This window comes from Leucopleurus acutus (genome assembly GCF_964270905.1).
Source record: "Leucopleurus acutus genome assembly, chromosome: 14".
In the NCBI taxonomy this organism is placed as follows: domain Eukaryota; kingdom Metazoa; phylum Chordata; class Mammalia; order Artiodactyla; family Delphinidae; genus Leucopleurus; species Leucopleurus acutus.
In genome coordinates, this window is record NC_139156.1 from 53302535 (window position 1) to 53321062 (window position 18528).

Consider the following 18528-nt stretch of genomic DNA (forward strand, 5'->3'; position numbering starts at 1 on the left):
CAGGGCCAGGTATCAGAGAACTAGAGGCAGCCCCTGGACCCCAGAGCCTGCTGAAATTATTCATACTAGCCAATCCTAAGCCTGTTTACCCTGCCCTACCTTACCTTTTCCAAAGAAACCACAGTGAAGGCTCTTGCCCACTTTTTCCCCTTGCTCCCTCTGTCTCCTGACTCACCCTCGTGCTTCCCCATGTGGCCCTGCCCGGCATGCCATGCTCTCCATGTCTAGGAATCTGTGAGGAAAAACTTCTTCCTGCAAGACAGTCATTTCCATGTCTGAATGTCTAACCATACCTGATTAAAGCAAATCTCAAGAACATATTAAAACACCACCCTTCAAACCTGGCTCCACCCTCTCTTTCCCACCTAACTTCTTACCACCCCTGACACGCTCCAGGTTTAAGAGTCACCCCATACACCTCTAAATTCCTAAGCACACCACATTTCTTTGTCACATTCTGGGTACTCCTTCCCAAGGGCCCTCTCCAGCTTCTTTGTCTGTTATCCCTACACCGCCATTAAGCCTCACTTCATAACTCAACTGGAACAGCACCAGGATAGCCACCATGTGCCCCAACAGAACGTGTGCATTTTCCCTCAAAGCCCTTAGCCTGTGCGTCTATCTCCTGTCTGGCCAGTGAGTTCCCCCAAGATAAGGACCGTGATCCCTCATCTCTGGATCCCCAGGGCTTAGCACAGAGTCAGAAAAATATTGGTAACTCAGTAAATGTAGGGTTTTATTCTTTAGTATAAGAACCCTCCCCAACAGGCAAGTAAATTCCTTGAGGATGGAGCCCGTACCCCCTGGGTCCTTAGCAGGACCACACACATGGTTGACCCCAGGCAAAGGCTTCTGGGCTGATTGAGTGAACTGGAATGATGGCTGAGCAAATAGACAGGTGGGAGGAGAGTGGGTGAAGAAGGCAGGCCGGCCCCCCAGTCCCCAAGAGACAAGCTCTACTCACGCTGTTCTTCCCACTCGCGTTCCTCTTTCTCACTGGGGTGGCTCTGCAGCTGGGCCTGCTTCAGGGTCCAGTAGAGTTCCTTCGCCCTCTGCTCTTCCTGGAGGCGAATCTGCTCTTCTCCTCGCTTCCTCTCCTCTTCCTCTTTCCTCTAAGATACCACGGGGACAGGATGACGTTAGGTGGCGGTGACAGGGCACGGGCAGGGAAGGGCTGAGCTGCCACGGGAAGAGGTGGGCCAGTGGCGCCCCTCCAGGCTCTGTCTCTACGCACCTGAAACGGCGATGCTTAACACCCACTCAGGCCACAGTAAGGACCAAGTGGCCTGAAATACGTGAACGATTTGTAGACTCTAAAGCTTTCTGCAATAGTAAGAGGACTTTGGGCCACCCTTGGTCACACTTCCATTCTGGGGGAAGAGGGGAGGGGAGGCATGGGGAGGGGCCCCTGGTCTTCCTGGAGGCCAGTTAAGCAGGATATGATTATATCTTAACCTTATTTTCAGCGAAGATATTTCAGAGAGAGAGCAGGTTTGGGGGCCCCAAATCTCCAGTTATTGTCCTGCTTTCAAGCTCCAAAAAGGCCGTGTGTGTATTTTCCTCTACCTTTGTTTAATCAAAGCAACATGCACATACATGTCAATCATGCATTATATGCCAAAAGGCGTGTTGTAAAAAAAACATCAATTCTCCAATCCACTTCACCCCAACCTACCCCGCCCTCATCTACTGCCCAGAGGTCACCATCCTCGATTATTTTAGCTTTCCTTCGTGTGGTTACATCCGTGTCTGAATAATGCTGCTAATTCTTGATTTATCAACTCTAGACATTAACTACTACCTTTCTTTTTTGGTACATGAGTATTTAGCACTTATATTTCCCACACAAGTTCATACCCATACTTTTCCTCTCCTTTACCCTCACAATAGATTTACATCACAATTTGTGGTTAAATCAAAGATGGGTGCAGAACTAAATATAGTTCACTGTAACGCCAAATAGGGTGCTATTTCCACCAATTCTAAGAATTACATTTTTTAACTTTCTAATATCTCTAAAATATGTATGTCTTACAACTTACTACTTGCCTTTTTCATAGCCAACAGTTTTTTTCTTTCTTCTTAAAATAATCATAGATTTTACAATTAATGGCATGTGAAATTCAGTAAAACATGGCAGTGTGATGATTTTTTCTTTCGAATAATTTTCTTTCCTGAGTTACTAGTTGCTTTATCTTGAAGTAGAGTGTTGAATTTTTGCCAAACTTCTCTAAGATCTGCAGTAAATCTTTCTCTGTGTTTAACCAAGTGCTTTTTTTATAACAGGCAATACAGCAGTGATCTTTTCCAAGGGACGCCCACCCCCTAGATGCACCTCTCCTTCCCCATCTCAGCTGGCTGCCATCTAGGTCTCCTGTCCGTCTGTCCTCTCAGGACTCGCCTCTCAGCCTCCCGTGAGTTGAAGCCCCTGTTTCTTTGTTCCATGTTTTCTTTCTTGTCCACGTCCTCATTTTGCAGCAACATAGCTCACAATACCTCTCAGAAAAGGATGCACAGAGAGACACTTGTCTGAAAATATATTTTTATATATATATATGTATTTATTTATCTATATATATCTATAGATAGATCTATATATAATCTATACGTCTATATAGAGTCTTGTCTGAAAATATCTATATGCTACCTTCACATGTAACTTCTAGCTAAGCATAGAATCTGATTAAAAATAATTTTCCTGGGCTTCCCTGGTGGCGCAGTGGTTGAGAGTCCACCTGCCAATGCAGGGGACACAGGTTCGTGCCCCGGTCCGGGAAGATCCCACATGCCGCAGAGCGGCTAGGCCCGTGAGCCATGGCCGCTGAGCCTGCGTGTCTGGAGCCTGTGTTCCACAACAGGAGAGGCCACAACAGTGAGAGGCCCGCGTAAGGCAAAAAAAAAAAAAAATTTTTCCTGCAAAAGTTGCAAGACTTTACTATCTTGTCTTCCAGCATCCAGTACTGCACTCGGATTCTCATTCTTCTGCATAAGGCACTAATTTTTCTCTTTATCACTGAATTCTGAACCTTTTTTTTTTTTTGGCTGCGTTGGGTCTTCGTTGCTGCGCGCGGGCTTTCTCTAGTTGTGGCAAGTGAGGGCTACTCTTCATTGCGGTGTGCGGGCTTCTCGTTACAGTGGCTTCTCTTGTGGCAGAGCACAGGCTCTAGGCGCGCGGCCTCAGTAGTTGCAGCGCGTGGGCTCAGTAGTTTTGGCGCACGGGCTCTAGGGCACGCAGGCTTCAGTAGTTGTGGCACATGGGCTCTAGAGCGCAGGCTCAGTAGTTGTGACGCATGGGCCTAGTTGCTCCGCAGCATGTGGGATCTTCCTGGACCAGGGATCGAACCCATGTGCCCTGCATTGGCAGGCAGATTCTTAACCACTGCACCACCAGGGAAGTCCCTGAACCTTTTTAATAGATGTGCCTTGATGTAGATTTTCTTTCATTGATTGTGTTAGGCAATCAGGATGCTTTTGATTGGAGTGTCAGGTTCTTCTAGTCTAATACATCGCTGCCTAGAATTTTTGTGATAATTTCTTCTCCTCTCATTTTGCTTTTTTCTTTTTAGAACCCCTATGTGTCAACTGCTAGACTGCCTGATTTGACCCTATAAGTGCCTTATCATTTCTCTTTTATTTTCCGTCTCTTGTCTTTTTGTTCTACTTCCTGGCTGATTTCACTGACTTTATCCCCCAAACCTTCTACTGAATTTTTTATTTCAGCTAGCACATTGGTAATTCCCAAGCCCTCTTTCTTATTCTTTGGTTGTTTCTTTTTGCTTCGTTGCACCCTGAAATTGTGTCATGAATGCAATAGCTCGTCTCTGAGGATTTTAGAGATTTTTCTCCCCCATATTCTGATTTAGATCTGTTTCCTCTCTTCTTTGCTTTTTTGTTTTCTTTTAAGTTTGTTTTATTTGGCGCCTGTCATTCGTGTTGGAGGCTTTCCTCTGATGTCTGATGTTCCCTGACTGCTCACATTAAAGAGAAAAAGTAAGTATGTATCTGAAACAGAGACTCAGAGTGTGTAGTCAGGGTTTCCTTGAGAGATGGGCTTAACGCTAGGAAGATTGGATGAAGGATCAGCCATTTCATTGAGGACCCTCAAATGTAAGTATCTGGAGGTCCTTCCTCTGAGATTATTCAGTGTCTTCTCTGTCCTATCTGGGTGGTATGAGACCACCAGCATCCCAGGAGTCTGTGGTGGGATGCAGGCTGCAGGTAGAACAGCCCTTAGACTCAAGCAAGCAGGACCCCTAACCTAAGCCCCACACTTCATGGGAAACCGATGCTTTGAGGTGTCTTTTTGCAAATTTCCCTTGCAAGTTCCCCCAAGACTGGCCAGAGATAGTACCCCCAGGACTGGCAGGGGCAGCAGTGTGGTCCAGGTAAGATGCCCCAAGCCCAGACCAGGGCCCACATGAGTCCTAGTGCCTGCTTCTCCCCTTCAAGGTGCTCTCTGACCCTCTCCTCCATGCAAGGAGTTAACCAAGTGCCCCAAGGAGCTCCAGGATTTGTATTTATGGAGTCATCCTGGGGCCCAGTGGCCAGGCCCTGGTTCCAGAAGGATGGCCCAGTAAGCAGATGAATCCTATTGGCCAACACAATATTTTTATCATAGGATCACATGAGATTGGGCCACCAGAATAGAGCTAATAGGCTGATTTTATGTAGTTCAAGTTCTTAATTTGCTATAGACAAAACTACCACCACCAAAAAAAAAAAAAAGTTGCCAGCCCTGTACACCCTATAGGCAACCCTGGCTGCAGGTCCCACTGTTCAGAGCTCAGACCTTTGCTTGCTCCCCTGTTTCCCACTTGGCCCCCATCTGCTCTCTCCACTCAGCCTGATATGCTGAGCCCCAACCTTGCCCTTGCAACTCCCCATCTCCTCCTGGTTAGAGGAAGGGATGAAGTAGCCTGGAAGAAACAGGTGAAAGCAGGGACCTGAGGGTCCAGCCACTCCACATAGAAACTTGCCACCAATCCCACATTCTCAGCGCCATCCTTCATGTATCTGCTGCCCCCAAGTCCCGAGCCTGTGGGGACTCTGGACCGAGTCGGTTCAGTGCCACCAGCCCTCTTCCTGCAGGAGCCCCGCTGACCCCCGCACCGCTCTCCCTCTGTCTTCCAGAAACCAAACTTCTGTGGACATTTTCTCATCTGTTCTTCCCTTCTCTCATTTTCCCTGTTTTTGTGGCTCATAACTTTTTCAGTCCACTGATATTTTAATGGATCAAAAAAAAAAGAAGACAGTAACTGTGAGTTTTGAGTCCCTCATTTAAAAAAAAAAAAGGCAAGGATTTTGTTGCTTCTTAAATGGCACAGATTGAGGACTTTTCTCCAATTCAACGATTTTTTTAAATTCTAAAACATAGACAAAATTCCAACTTCCTATTGACCCACTCTCTAGGAGTCAGGAATTAAGGGCTAAAGAAGTTGAGCGGCTTCATCTAGTCATTCACCAAATCCTCACTGAGCACCCAGGAGGCTCGGCCTGCTCCAGGCACTGGGGATGTAGCCATGAACAAGGCAGACACGGCACCACTCTCTCGGAGCTTGCCTTCCAATGACAGAAAAACACTCATCAAGTAAAATAAAAAATATATCAGAAATAATAAAGCGTGCAGAGAATTAAAACAGGGTAAGTGATAGAGTCTGGGAGGCTACTGTAGGCTGCGTGACCAGAAGTCCTCTCAAAAGGGACTGATCTGAGACCTAAATAATAAGAAGGCTGATGAGTGAGTCTCAGGGGGAAGAAATTTCCAGAGCAAGGGAACCACAGGTGCAGTGGCCCCAGCACTGGAAACAGGTTTGGCATGTTTGAGTAGAGAATTATCCACTGTGGCTGGAAGGAAACCAAACAAAATTCTATCTTTAATGAGTTTGAGACGCCATCTGACATCCAAGAGGCCTGCCGTGGGCAGTGGGACGCGTGATCCCAGGACTTGAGGGTGAGTGCAGGCTGCAGATGTTGACTGAGAGGTCCTCTGCTCGGGGGTGATGTTTCTCAGCCATGGACTTGATGTTATCAATGCGAGAAAGAAGGTAGATCAAGAGAAAAAAGCCAGGGTGTCTTGGGGCGCTGAGCCATTTTAAAGTTGGGAGAAAGAGCTGGAGCCAGAAAAGGAGACTGAGAAGGCAGACCAAGGGGTAAGATAAAAACCCAGAAGGGGCGACGTCCGTGGGGGAAGCCAAGAGAGGAAAGCATTTCAAGTAAAAAGGGAGTTGTAAGCTGAGCTCAGGCTGCTGAGACATCACAAAAGATAAGGATAGAGAAGCAACAAGGGACAGCAGGACGTGGTCTCAGGACGTGATGGGAGATCTTGTCAACAGCAGCCCTAGTGGTACGATGGGCAGCCATCCAGGCAGCGTGGCGGAGGCAGGGGAGTGACTGCAGACAACCCTTTCAAGACATTTCCTGTAAAAAAGGAGCAGAGACAGGAAGTGGCAGCCGGAGGGGATCGTGGGGTTAAGATAGAAATGGGGAGGGATGGTGTGTTGGTTGGCTGGTTTTAAGATGCGAAATACTAGAACAGAGAGTCAATGACTGATGCAAAAGTGGAACCAAGGTCTGTCTGACTCCAAAGCAGAAGTTGAATCTTATCCCAAAGCTGTATTTCACCTTCATCAGTCATAGCATCTCAGAAGCACAAAAATGAAGCACCACACTGGCACGGCACTTCACAGCTTATACAGTAGGTTTCTATTCCTCCCCCAGGAATCCCCAACCTGACTGTGGTCACCACATCACGCAATACACAGGGCACCAACCAAGACAGCTTCCACCCGGGGACTATAGATGCATCATCTGCCCCCAGGAGTCTTCCAGACAGGCGTGGATTTCAGGGAAAATCCAGGCAGTCAAGGCACGTCAGAGCCAGAGGGGCTTCAACCCCCTAGTCCTACTCCCTTGTAAGGATAAGGGGTGTATAACAAAGTACTTATAGATGGCCATCTCCTCCCTGTGTCTTCACATGGTCTTTCCTCTGTGTTCATACATGTCTGTGTCCAAATTTCCTCTTCTTTTAAGGATACCAATCATAGGGAATTAGGGCCCACCCTAAAGACCTCATTTGAACTTAATTTCCTCTTTAAAGACCTTAGCTCCAAATATAGTTACATTCTAAAATACTGGAGGTTGGGACTTCAACATATGTATTTAAGCGGACACAATTTAGGACACTGAAGGGTCATGACTGGCGTACCGTAGATAAATAGCATTTGACCAACCACCTCAAATTAAATGCGGTGTTCCTACTCCAACCAGCTGTGGTGACATGAAGCAGCAAGGTCAATGGCAGTGCCCACTCCCCCGACCCCAACCCGGCAACCTCCATTCTACTCTCTGCTTCTACGAGTTCGACTTTGTTAGACTCCACATTTAAGCGAGCTCATGCAACATCTGGCTTTCTGTGTCTAGCTTATTTCACTTAGCATAATGTTCTCCAAGTTCATCCGTGTTGTCACAACTGGCAGGATTTCCTTCTTTTTTAAGACTGAATAATATTCCACCGTATATACATATATACTACTTCTTTTATCTATTCTTCTGTCTATAGATACTTAAGCTGTGTTTGATGAAAAGGCGCAAAGTTTCAGTTATGCAGCATGAATAAATTCTGGACATCTAATGTACAGCACGAGGACTATAAATTAACACTGTATTGTATATTTGAAATTGTCTCAGGGTAAATCTTAAGTGTTCTCATCACACACACAAAAAGTAACTAGTTGAAGTGATGGATATGTTAATTAGCTTGACTGGGTAATCATTTCACAAGGTACCTGTATATCAAAACATCACATTGTACACTTTAAACACATACAATTTTGATTTGTCAATTACACCTCAATAAAGATGGGAAAAAATTACTCCCAATAAATAAATAAATAGACAGATAGATAGACGGATGGCAGTGCCACTGTTCACTCAATCCTTTCCTCCTGAGATTGAGACAACACCTAAGAGCCAGAAACCTGCACCAACCTCCATCTCAAAGGAAAGCAGCTGGTAAGTTACCGTGACAAAGGCAAGCTCTTCACGGGGAGGCGTCGACAAAAGCAAATGCTTTCAATTACAAATAAGGAGTACTATATATTCTCGCCCTGGTTTTGCTAAAATGCTCAACCTTCACAGCTAAAACTGCCTGAAAACTTTCACTGCTGCTGCTTTCAGAGTCATTTGGCACATCTGTGATGACTGAAGAAAAGGCCATCTTTCTTAGGCTTGGCAGCCAAAGGCCAATGCAGCCAAAAGGCAGATAGGCAAAAACACCCGCCTTCCACCTTAGGAGTCGATTGCTTTTTTCTGGCAAGCCCAAAGCCCTCTGAGCTGTCCAGCTTATTCAATCCCCCTTCTCCTGATAACCCATCAGTAACAGCACACCGCAGGAGCCCACAGAGGCCTGGCCCGTCTCACCCCAATGGAAAATGTCACGGAGACAGATGCTTTTTCTGGAAGGTAGAGTCGTTTTCGTTTTTAGCCTGGCCCCAATGATACCATTGTGCCTTGTGGGATGATTACTCCCAAAGGACAGGGCCAGGCCTGTGTCGTTTACTCCTCCATCGCCAGTTCCCAGCACAGGGCCTAGCAGATACTGGGTGCTCCACAACACTGACCGAAAGAGTGAGTGAATTAACGAATTGATGAAGAGAGGGTTGTGATGATCCGTGATGGGGAAAGGGTAAACCACACCACGCTGTCTGGTTGATGCCAGCCTTGTCCAAGAGAAACTCAGATAAAGCCTACAATTTTCGAGAGAAAATGGAAATTGGAAGGTTTTCCCACCGGTTATAACCTGATTGGGAATAAGGCAGCGATATTTTCTCTAGTTGTGGAGGATGTCACGAGGTGGCCAAAATGAACTCCAGCCTTAAAGGAGAAAAAACAAAAAGAGAGTGGCCTTGAATAGAAAACAGAGAAAAATGAAAGGACAACTTAGCTGTACGCTGTCTTCCTCATCAGGGAAACTGGGAGGAGGCGGGGGGGGGGGGGGGGGGGGGGCAGGAGACTTGGAGGTGGAGAAGGGAGGTCACAGGCCCTGCGGGGCGGGGAGAGAGCGGGATCCTTAGCCCACGTTCTGTGGTCGGAAGCAGAGGGAGGAGCATTCAAAATCAGTCTTATGGGTTAAGAAAGCAGGGGAAAGAATGCAAATTTTATCTGGCCTCATGATCTCCTTTTTTCTAAAAAAAAAAAAAAACTTCTATGTAAATCTCATTCAAATGGTACCAGCCACAACAGAATGGTTTTTAAAACATGTTTTTAGCTGTCTGTAGCTCCTATTTTGAAGTTCCCTCTTTAACCCTACACAAGGTTCTGAGATTGCTTTCCCCCCATTTTCTAAAAGGAATTTCCTATGACCAGGAGAATTCGCAGAACACGTCTACATCCTCAGCACAGGCTGCCCAAAGTGAGCCCAGCCAACCTCCCTCCACCACCAGGCTTCTCATCCAGCTTCTCTCCTCTCCTCTAGCCCCCACCCCTCTCCCCCTTCTGGGTGGTAAAAAAATAAAATAAAACTAACAAACAACAACAAAAACCCCCTCAGCACAGCCATTCCAAGCACATTCTCTCTCCTCCATGCCTGCACCTCCTTCCCAGGTCCCCACGGTTAGAGGGTGGTGCCCTGTACCCATCCCTCAGCCTGGGGCTCAGACACTTTGCTCTCTGCTTTCCCTCATCCTGACATCTAATTGATGCCAAGCCTTGTTGATTTCACGACCACCGTTTCTCTCTGCCCATCCCCTTCTATCTCTCCATAGTCACAGACTCTGTCCAGACCCTTATTTCCCACTTTGACCACTGCAAAGATCTCCTAATTGGCCTCTCTCTCCCTGCAAACTTTCATCACTTGAATCACACCATCCCCACCAGTTATCCTCATAAAACTTGATCCAACCATGGCCCTCTGTATCCTCGCAGGTCTGCTTTGCCCACAGAAAACAGTCCACCTCCTTAGCGTAGCATCCAAGGACTCCACAGCCTACCTTTCCACGTTTACATCTGGCTCCACCCATTGTGTGCTTTTTTCTCTGCCCCCAGCGGACCATTCATCGTTCCACAGATCTCCTTTCCATTTCCTGTCTTTGCTCCAGCAAGACTCCTGGAGAGACCTTCGCCCTCTATGGTCCCCTGGGCGTGGTTAGGGCTGAGGGCTGCTCATAGAGTTGTCTCTCCCCTGGCGCCCTGTAAGCTTTTTGAGAGCAGGGAGTCTATTACTACCACCACCACCTTCCCCCAAACAACCTGCACTTAGGTTCTCAGGGGGAAAAAAAGTATTAAATTAGATGAATGTTATCGCTGCATTGTTGCATGCAAGACTCACATTATGTTAGAATCTTGGTGTTGAAAGACACATAAAAACTATCTAAACCAATTTCTAGCCCGATGCATAAATCCCTTTGGCAAAGCTGTTGTAGTTATCTATTGCTAAGTAACAACAAGCTATCAGCAAATTTAGTGGCTTAAAACACAACCGTTATATGTGCTTGTGATTCTGTGGACTATGAATTTGGGCGGGGCTTGGCTGGGTGGCCCTTCAGCCCTACATTGTGTCAGCCAAGGTCAATCACTTGGTTGAGGTCATTGACTGGAACAACCACGAAGGCTTCACTCACGTGCCTGGTGCCTCGGTGTTCCTCCACGTAGCCTCTGTTTGGCTCTAGCCTGGGTGTCCTTGCAACTTGGCAGTCTAGGGCAAGGAGGGCTTCTCATAAGGCAGCTTCCAAAAGTGAGCATTGCCAGACGGGCAAAGGTAGAAGCTACAAATCTCTTACAGCCCGTCCTCAGAAGTTACACAGAGTCACTTCCACTGCATCCTACAGACCAAAGCTCGCCACGAGGCCGGCGGAGACTCAGAGCACGGGAAGCAGACCCCACTTCTCAAAGGGAGGTGAGGCCAAAAACTTACCGAGAGGCATATTTAATCCACCACAGAAACCTTTTCAGATACTTTCAGCCTACACATAACCATTTCCTGTGATGAAGAGCTCGTCACAATACACGGGTAGTTCATTTACAGACAGCTCTGACAGAAAATATCCCAGCTCATAAACATGGACTGTCCAATGCCAGAGTCTGATGTGATGTTCCTTAATGAGCCCCTCCAGGGCCTCAAAGATGCTACCTGCATTTCTGAAGCTCCTCAAAATGCAGACATATCCATCAGGGTTATTATGTATATTAAACACATCCACACTTAGAAAATTAATTTTTAAAACCCAAACAAACACATAATAACAACAACCTTCTTTGGAAATAACACCAAAGCCTGCATTTGGGTCCCTCAGTGAACCTGATGCCTGGCCACAGAGCTTTATGATCCTTCCATGAACCCCGACACAGAGCCAGCCCACAATTTATATCCGTCGATCACTGAGGTCCTCAAGAACAACATCAACCAGAAAATCTCTGCTGGGAACTGAGCCCCAAGACCCCAGCTCCACTGAGCTACCCTCTCAGCATCTGGGACTCAGCTCACCTCTAGGGAGGAGGGAGTCCAGAGATTGGAAAAGGTGACTTTCGCTGTTGGAGACATATAAAAAGTATTGTTTTTCTTCCCCAGTAGATTTAAATAATCATATGCAAAATCCAACAATACAACCTAAATACCTCTCCACTGTGGCTTAGATCTGAGTTACTATTATTGAATCATATTGTGAATTTCAATCAGTGTGATAATGATTATTGTGGCTGTGACAGGACATGTCCTTTTTCGTGGAAGATCCTTGCTGAAGGGTTTGATCAGGAGGCAGCAAACTGAGGCTCCCAGGCCAAACCTGGCTGACATGCGTTATCAAAAGCCTCACTGGACCACAGCCACACCCTTTTGTTTACATATTGTCTGTGGCTGCTTTTGTGCTATGATGGTCTGGGTGAGTAGTTGTGACAGAGGCAGACCCAAAAAGCCCAAAATATTGATTATCTGGTCCTTTACAGAAAATAGTTTGCTAACCGTTGGGTTAGAGTTACTATGTCTGCCACTTTCTCTCAAATTGTTCAGCAAAATGACAGCAACAAAACAGTGCATACGTGTATCTGTATGTGTGTGTGTGTGTGTGTGCCTGCGTGCATAGAGAGAGAAAGAGAGTGAAAATGTGGCAAAATATTAATAATTGGTCAATTTAAGTGGATAATATATGAGTATTCATTTTATTTTTCTTTCCACTTTTCTTCAAGTTTGAATTTTTTTTTTAAATAAAGTGTTTTAGAGTAAATATTGCTTCACTTAAAAACTCAAAACATGGGAATTCCCTGATGGTCCAGTGGTTAGGACTCCGTGCTCTCACTGCTGAGGGCCCGGGTTCAATCCCTGGTCGGGGAACTAAAATCCCACAAGCTGTATGGTGCAGCCAAAAAAAAAACACTGAAAAGAATCTCCTAGAAAAAAATGCAACTCATAGGAAAGTTAACTAAGGAGACCAGTAACAACACAAATATATAACTAGCAATTGCAATAAGTTTAAAAATAATGAGCACAATCACAATAGCAATGAAAAATATTAAACCTAAAGTTTAATTAGAAAAGAAATGTAGGGCACCTAAATAAAACAATAAATTTTACCAAAGTCCAAAAATTAGAAGCCCACAGGTACGTATGTCATTGAGAATGTTTGGGATTGGGTGGCCAGTGCATTTACAGGTGTTTAAAAAAAAAACCTATATCAAAGACAAAAAAGAAGCTTTGAATAAAAGGAAGAACATACCACATTCCTGAACAAGAAGATTTACTTGTTCATATTATAAAAATGTTCATCCTCCACAAATACAGCAATAGCATTGATGCAATTCCAATAAAAACCACCACGTTGCTTTTTTGATGTTGGGGGGAGGGGGATAGTGAGAAAATATTTCAAAAGTATCTCTAACAGGAAAAAATGGATGAGATTAGCCAAGGACATTTTAGAAATGAAGAGTAATGATAGACTCTGACTTTAATAGATGGTAAAATTTATGTTAAAGCTGCATATAATTAAACAATTAAATCTGGCTCAGGAATAATCAGTCAAGGAAGAAAAATCCACGAAAAGATCCCAAAGTAAGTAAGAATCGAGGCAGCAAATCCAGTGAGAGGAGAGAGGATGGTTTACACAGTAAATGATGTTAGGATAACGGGCTAGCCATTTGGAAGAAAATAAAGTGAGAGCCATACATCATACCACACTCCAGAGTGAAGAAAAATTAAGTGCAAAGAAATGAAATAAGGAAAGATATATAAAACAGTGTAGATTAGTATTGTTATAAGCTTGTGATGGCACAGATCTTTCTATGCATAAAACAAATAATAAAGAAAATGATTGATATAGTTGGCTAATAAAAATTTTAACCCTCTGTACATCCCAAACCACTATAACCAAAATTAAGAAAATAGCAACAACAACACTGAGAAAAAATATTTGCAATAGAAATGATATTAAGGGGTCAATGTCCCCATTATCTAATCATTATGGGGGGAAAGGTTTTTAAAAATTCAAAAATGAGCAAATGCCATTAATATACAATTCACAAAATAATACAATTGTTGAGATTCAGCATGATTATCATTTTTTTCTTTTTGTTTATAGTATTTTCTGAGCTTTCTATCCCCCCAAAATGCATTATTCCTGTAGAAAAAAAAAAAATCTCAAAATAGGAACCAGGAAAAAATTTTTTTCTTTTTCAGGAAACCTAAGCTTCTTGCCAGAGGACAGTAAAGCTCCTTTAACAGCTCCAAACTCCCTCAGAATGAGTAGATATGCAAGGTTACAAACAACCTCCTATCGTGGGCAAAAAATATACATTTTTCATCTCCTCGAATCCTCCAAAAATCTCAGGTAGGGTGTTGTTACTACCCTAATATTACAGACAAGAAAGTGAAGACTCAGAGAAGTTCAGCAGCCACACCCTTTTGCTTCCTAAGCTTCCTAAGGTCACACAGCAGTAAGCAATAGAGTTGGAACTGGATCCCAGGCTGGTCTGACCACAAACTCAGCTCTTTTCAGGCCTTGTTTCAGGACCCTTGGGTTGGGATGCAGAGGGATGAGTTCTGATCCTGGCTCTGTCCCCAACCACCAGTACACACAGCCTTCGCAAGTCTCTTCCCCTGTCTGACCCTGATTTCCTCATCTGTTCAAGGGGAAGTGGATTGGCCCAAATGGTGTGTCAAGTTCCTTCCTGCTCAGACATGCCAGATTTTTGTTCTCATAAAGCACTCATTAACCAAGGACCGGTCGAAACCAGAGATCAACCCCAGGGGCCTGGGGGCTAGAACAGGTGGCCTCACACAGATGCCCAGGCACTGGCCCACCTTGAATTCCTCATGGATGCGCTCCTCCAGGATTTTGGCAGCCTTGCGGTCCTCCGTCTCCACTTTCCACTTCTCCACCAGGATCCGGGCTTTCTCATTGGCCAGAGCATCCCGGAACTTCTTGGTGATCTCTGCCTCCTTCTGTCTCCTTCCAAGAGAACACCAGCAGGTATCAGGAGGTATGGGAAACTGAAGGACCACATGCCAACAGAGCTTCAAATAAAAACCATGCGCAATCATTCTTGGTCTATCAGAACGGCCAATATCTGAGGTTCACAAAACTCAGTGTTAGCAAAGGTGGGGAGTATAAATCACCAGAATTGCTCTGGAAGCCAGAAGATAAAACCTCAGAAACCCCATTTCTCACTCAAGTTTACAAAGGTGTAGGGAAAAGCTCATCAGAGGGTTTTTATAACATAAAAAGTGGCAAACAACCCAAATGTCCCTCAACAAGACCAATAAATTGGGTTTCTCACGTAATGGGATACTATACAGTAATCTTAAATAACACTGTGGATCTATATTAATCAATTCATGAAGGTGTGACTAAAGCAGCTTACAAAGCATGGATTGCCCAAATGCTCACCATGGTTATCTTAGGTGGTGGGTACTGAGTTGTTATTTAATTGATTCTTTACAGTTTTCAATGTCGTTTACACGTTACAATTTTATGATTAAAACACTGTCATTAAAAACTGGGGGGAAAATGTTGGAGTCAACTTCATACAAATTTCCAAATCTGGCAAAAAATATGTCAAATGTGGTTTATGAAAGAAGTCTGACCCCCCAGTATCAGTAGGGGCTCAACTGTCCATCTTGTGTGAGAAATGGAGGTAACATGACAAGGAACAAGCAGATTTTAAAAGTGAATTCAAATTGCTCTGCTGTCCTTGGGACAACTCAGTGAGGAAAGAGGCAAAAGGATATCATACGCATTATCTCAGTAAATCCAACTACATCCATATAGAAAAGGTGTTGTGATGCCCAAACCACAGATGTGAAAACTGAGGCCCTGGATCAGCTCACCACGAATTAGTGGAGCCAGGATTTGAACCCAAAAGGTCTACCTGATGTAAGACTAGTGCTTTGGTCCCCTAATCTTAGCAGAGCTCCAAACAGCCAGCCAGCTGCCTGGCGCCCCCTCCCTCCCACCCGTAACCTATTGTCCTTAATGTGAACCCACCCCAAGCCTCCCTGTTCAGGACCCGCCCCAGTACCCATTGGCACCTCTCACCAGAGCTCCTCCGCCTCCCTCTGTGCCTGCAGCCGCGCCCTCTCTGCAATCAGCTCCTCAGAGATCTCTTCATAGGGCTTGTCTCCAGGGCCTTCTCCCATGACCCAGACCCAGACTTCGCCATCTGCCCCCAGGAGCCACTGGATGTGCTTGTCACTCGCTGCCTCACAACACAGGAAGAACAAGGAAGGAAGGAGAAACAGGTCTGAGTTGTACTGAGTCAGGAATGACCTGGGCTGGCCAGGGGTGTACAACCAACATGCCACCCTACAAAACGTGGTCATCTGCAAAGAGGATGCCAGAGAGACATTGACCTGAGTGCAGGTCCATGGCCATCTCCCTCTCCCACTCCCTCTAGGGAGCAATATGTCAGCCAAGTCAGTCTGCTGGAGCAGGTGTTCAAAGCTGGAACTGGTGTCCGAAGCCCAGAGACACTGAAATCTTCAGCACAGAAGACATCAGGTGACAGCACTCACTGAAGGAAGACTTGTGTCACTCCCAACCCAAGGCAGTTAGAGCCCGGGAGTCTTCTCTCTCTCTCTCTCTCTCTCTCTCCCTCTCTCTCTCTCTCTCTCTCTCCCCCTCCCTCCCTCCCTCCCTCCCTCCCTCCCTCCATCTATCTCTATCTCTATCTCTGTCTCTATCTCTATCTCTATCTCTCTCTCTCCTGTCCATTGGCTGGAAATAAGGAATTGGAGATGGTGTCATTGCAAGATGAAGCAGCTGGCCCCTGAGTCTCCCTGACCCACATCAGCCTGTAACCTGAGCAAGAAATAAACCTGTGTTGGATTAAGTCACTGAGATTTTTCAGTTTGCCTGTTCTAACAGATTCCATTGATAACCATGACTAAAATGGAAATCTAAAGTGGGGTACTGGCTGAAACAGGAATATCAACTAAGTGTCACTGCCTTACCAGTGACGTTTAGAGGCTGAATGGCTGGAGATCCACGTGATGCAGGAGCAAAGCACCTGGTAAAGTTATCAGACACTATCACTTAAAAGGCAGACCCTCCTGCCTTCTGAACCTGTCCCCGCTAAGGGAAGATACTGGAAAATAGAACTTTGGTAGTGGGTTGGTTGCTAGGAGCTGTGTTTGGCAAGATGTTAAGTTCAAGGAAGAATTGAGCATTTTGCAAGTAGAAATGAAAGGGAATAAAGAGAATATAGAAATCCGGGACTTTGTAGGTTTGGAAAAGCCATCTCTTTCTAGGGCCCAAACTGCAAGAGATGGGATTTTTAAAGGTTTTGCATGAGTGGCCCAGTAAAACTTTTAAGGTGAATAAAGGGCCCTAGGACACAGATCTCTGTGATGGTCATGAGAATGTGCTCCATGGACATCCCACAACAGGGAGCATAAGTGACTGTGCACTCCAGCTCCTATGCCCTTGTGTTTGCCCAAGGCCATGCTTCCAGAGGAGGCTCCCAGCATTTGACTGAGCATGGCAGGCTGGTTCCTGGGAGACATGGGACTCCACTGATGGGCAACTCCCCGGAGGCCTTGACAAACCTTCCCTGGACTGCGTGGCTGCCTGGAACACCTCCAGCCAACCTGCCGTCCCCCTCTCCTTCACTCAAGGTCACGCCTGCACTGCAGTGCCACGGCTCTCCCAGCCTGCTCCTTCTTCTCTCACGGGCATTTCCTGAACAATAGCCTTGTGTGATTTTCTCCCAACCCTGTCTCTGCCCCTCACAAGCACACTCAGACTGCAATCTCTCACACTTATTTTTCAAAGAGCCTAACGTAGATGACCTTCAGTCGAAAAGTAGAGGCATCAGGGTGAAGAGGCAAAGGAAAACAGGCAATTTGCGAAACATGTCTAGAGAAGAATCTTCGATGTTGCTCCCGGCACATGGAAGCAAACAGATCAGAAGCTTCCCAAGTCTCTGAGTCTGGACTAAAAAAGCCTCTGATTGTTCAAGACTTAAACAACCATTGGGCACCCAGCCTCGATGACCAGGGGGCAGGTTTCAAAGGCTATACTGGTCCAAGGAGGATGCGACCCTCAACACTCACTCTGGATGTGGACAACGGGAATAATGAACAAGAGGAGCCTCCAGGGCACAGACAGCATCCATTCAAGGCCATCCCTTCACTGCCAGGGCAGGGGGACCTCGCAGAGCCTGACCTGGAGGATTGCAGGATGCTATAGACTAGTGACTGAGTGGGGCTCACACTCCCCCCTTTTCCATAGCGGATATTCTGACCCTGCTCCCCCACTGTACATCGTGTCTTAAAGGTGGGCCGTGTTAGGATGACATGTCTTTTTAGCCATATCAGGACCTTAGAGTGCCTAACGCAGAACACGTGTAGACTGTGAACTTCGGGTTGATGCAGTGACTGGGTGAGACTTGCGGGCATCCCCTTAAGGAGGTGGTGAGTGTATTTATGCAGAGAAGAACAAAACAAGTGAGTAACCAGAATGACAGTTTGTGACAGTGACCACGCTATGTCCAGCACCCCAGCTCCACTCCCTGAGCCCACCAGATGACCACTTTTCTCAGGTTCCCTTCGATTCCATGGGGCCACGTGACTGAATTCTAGTCTGTGGAGCATCAGGGGAAGTGATTTGTGCCACTTTCAGGCTGAGGCTGGTTGCAATCTGAGTGCCTTTCCCACATTCTCTCTCGCATCCCTTCAGTGGGAAATAAACGACTCCAAGATGGTGGAGCAAAAAACAGCCTGATCCATGAGTCAGTGTTCGAAAGCAAGCCAGGCAGACTGCTGCTACCTAATCCACATCAAACTGTGACCTAATCAGAAATAAGCCTTCCTTATGTTAACCCACTGGAATTCCAGCGTTTACCTATTGCAGAAGGCAGCATTAATTCCCCCGGCATTGGCATATTTTTAGTATGTTAAAGCAATATAGTAATAGAGGAATATAAGTTTAATTATGACTGATAGAACCAGGGAAGCAACCACTACTAGAATTGTAGAACTTCCAAATTAATAGTGGGCAAAAGTAAATAAGAGGCTTACCAATCCTGCAAAAATACTTAAAGGGAAGA

The 18528-nt window shown here is 45.8% G+C and overlaps 1 protein-coding gene across 3 annotated transcripts in view; it reads right to left on the reverse strand.

Moving 5' to 3' along the window:
• The window catches only part of SH2D4B (SH2 domain containing 4B), a gene marked incomplete at its 5' end in the record, with an annotated part of 79509 nt that overhangs the window by 37897 nt on the left and 23084 nt on the right, over nucleotides 1–18528 (reverse strand). For all 3 annotated transcript variants that reach the window (XM_082854092.1, XM_082854091.1, XM_082854090.1), the window contains 3 exons: nucleotides 965–1112; nucleotides 14285–14432; nucleotides 15519–15678. In XM_082854092.1, coding sequence (XP_082710218.1) covers nucleotides 965–1112; nucleotides 14285–14432; nucleotides 15519–15678 — 456 coding nt within the window. The remainder of the gene's footprint in view (nucleotides 1–964; nucleotides 1113–14284; nucleotides 14433–15518; nucleotides 15679–18528) is intronic.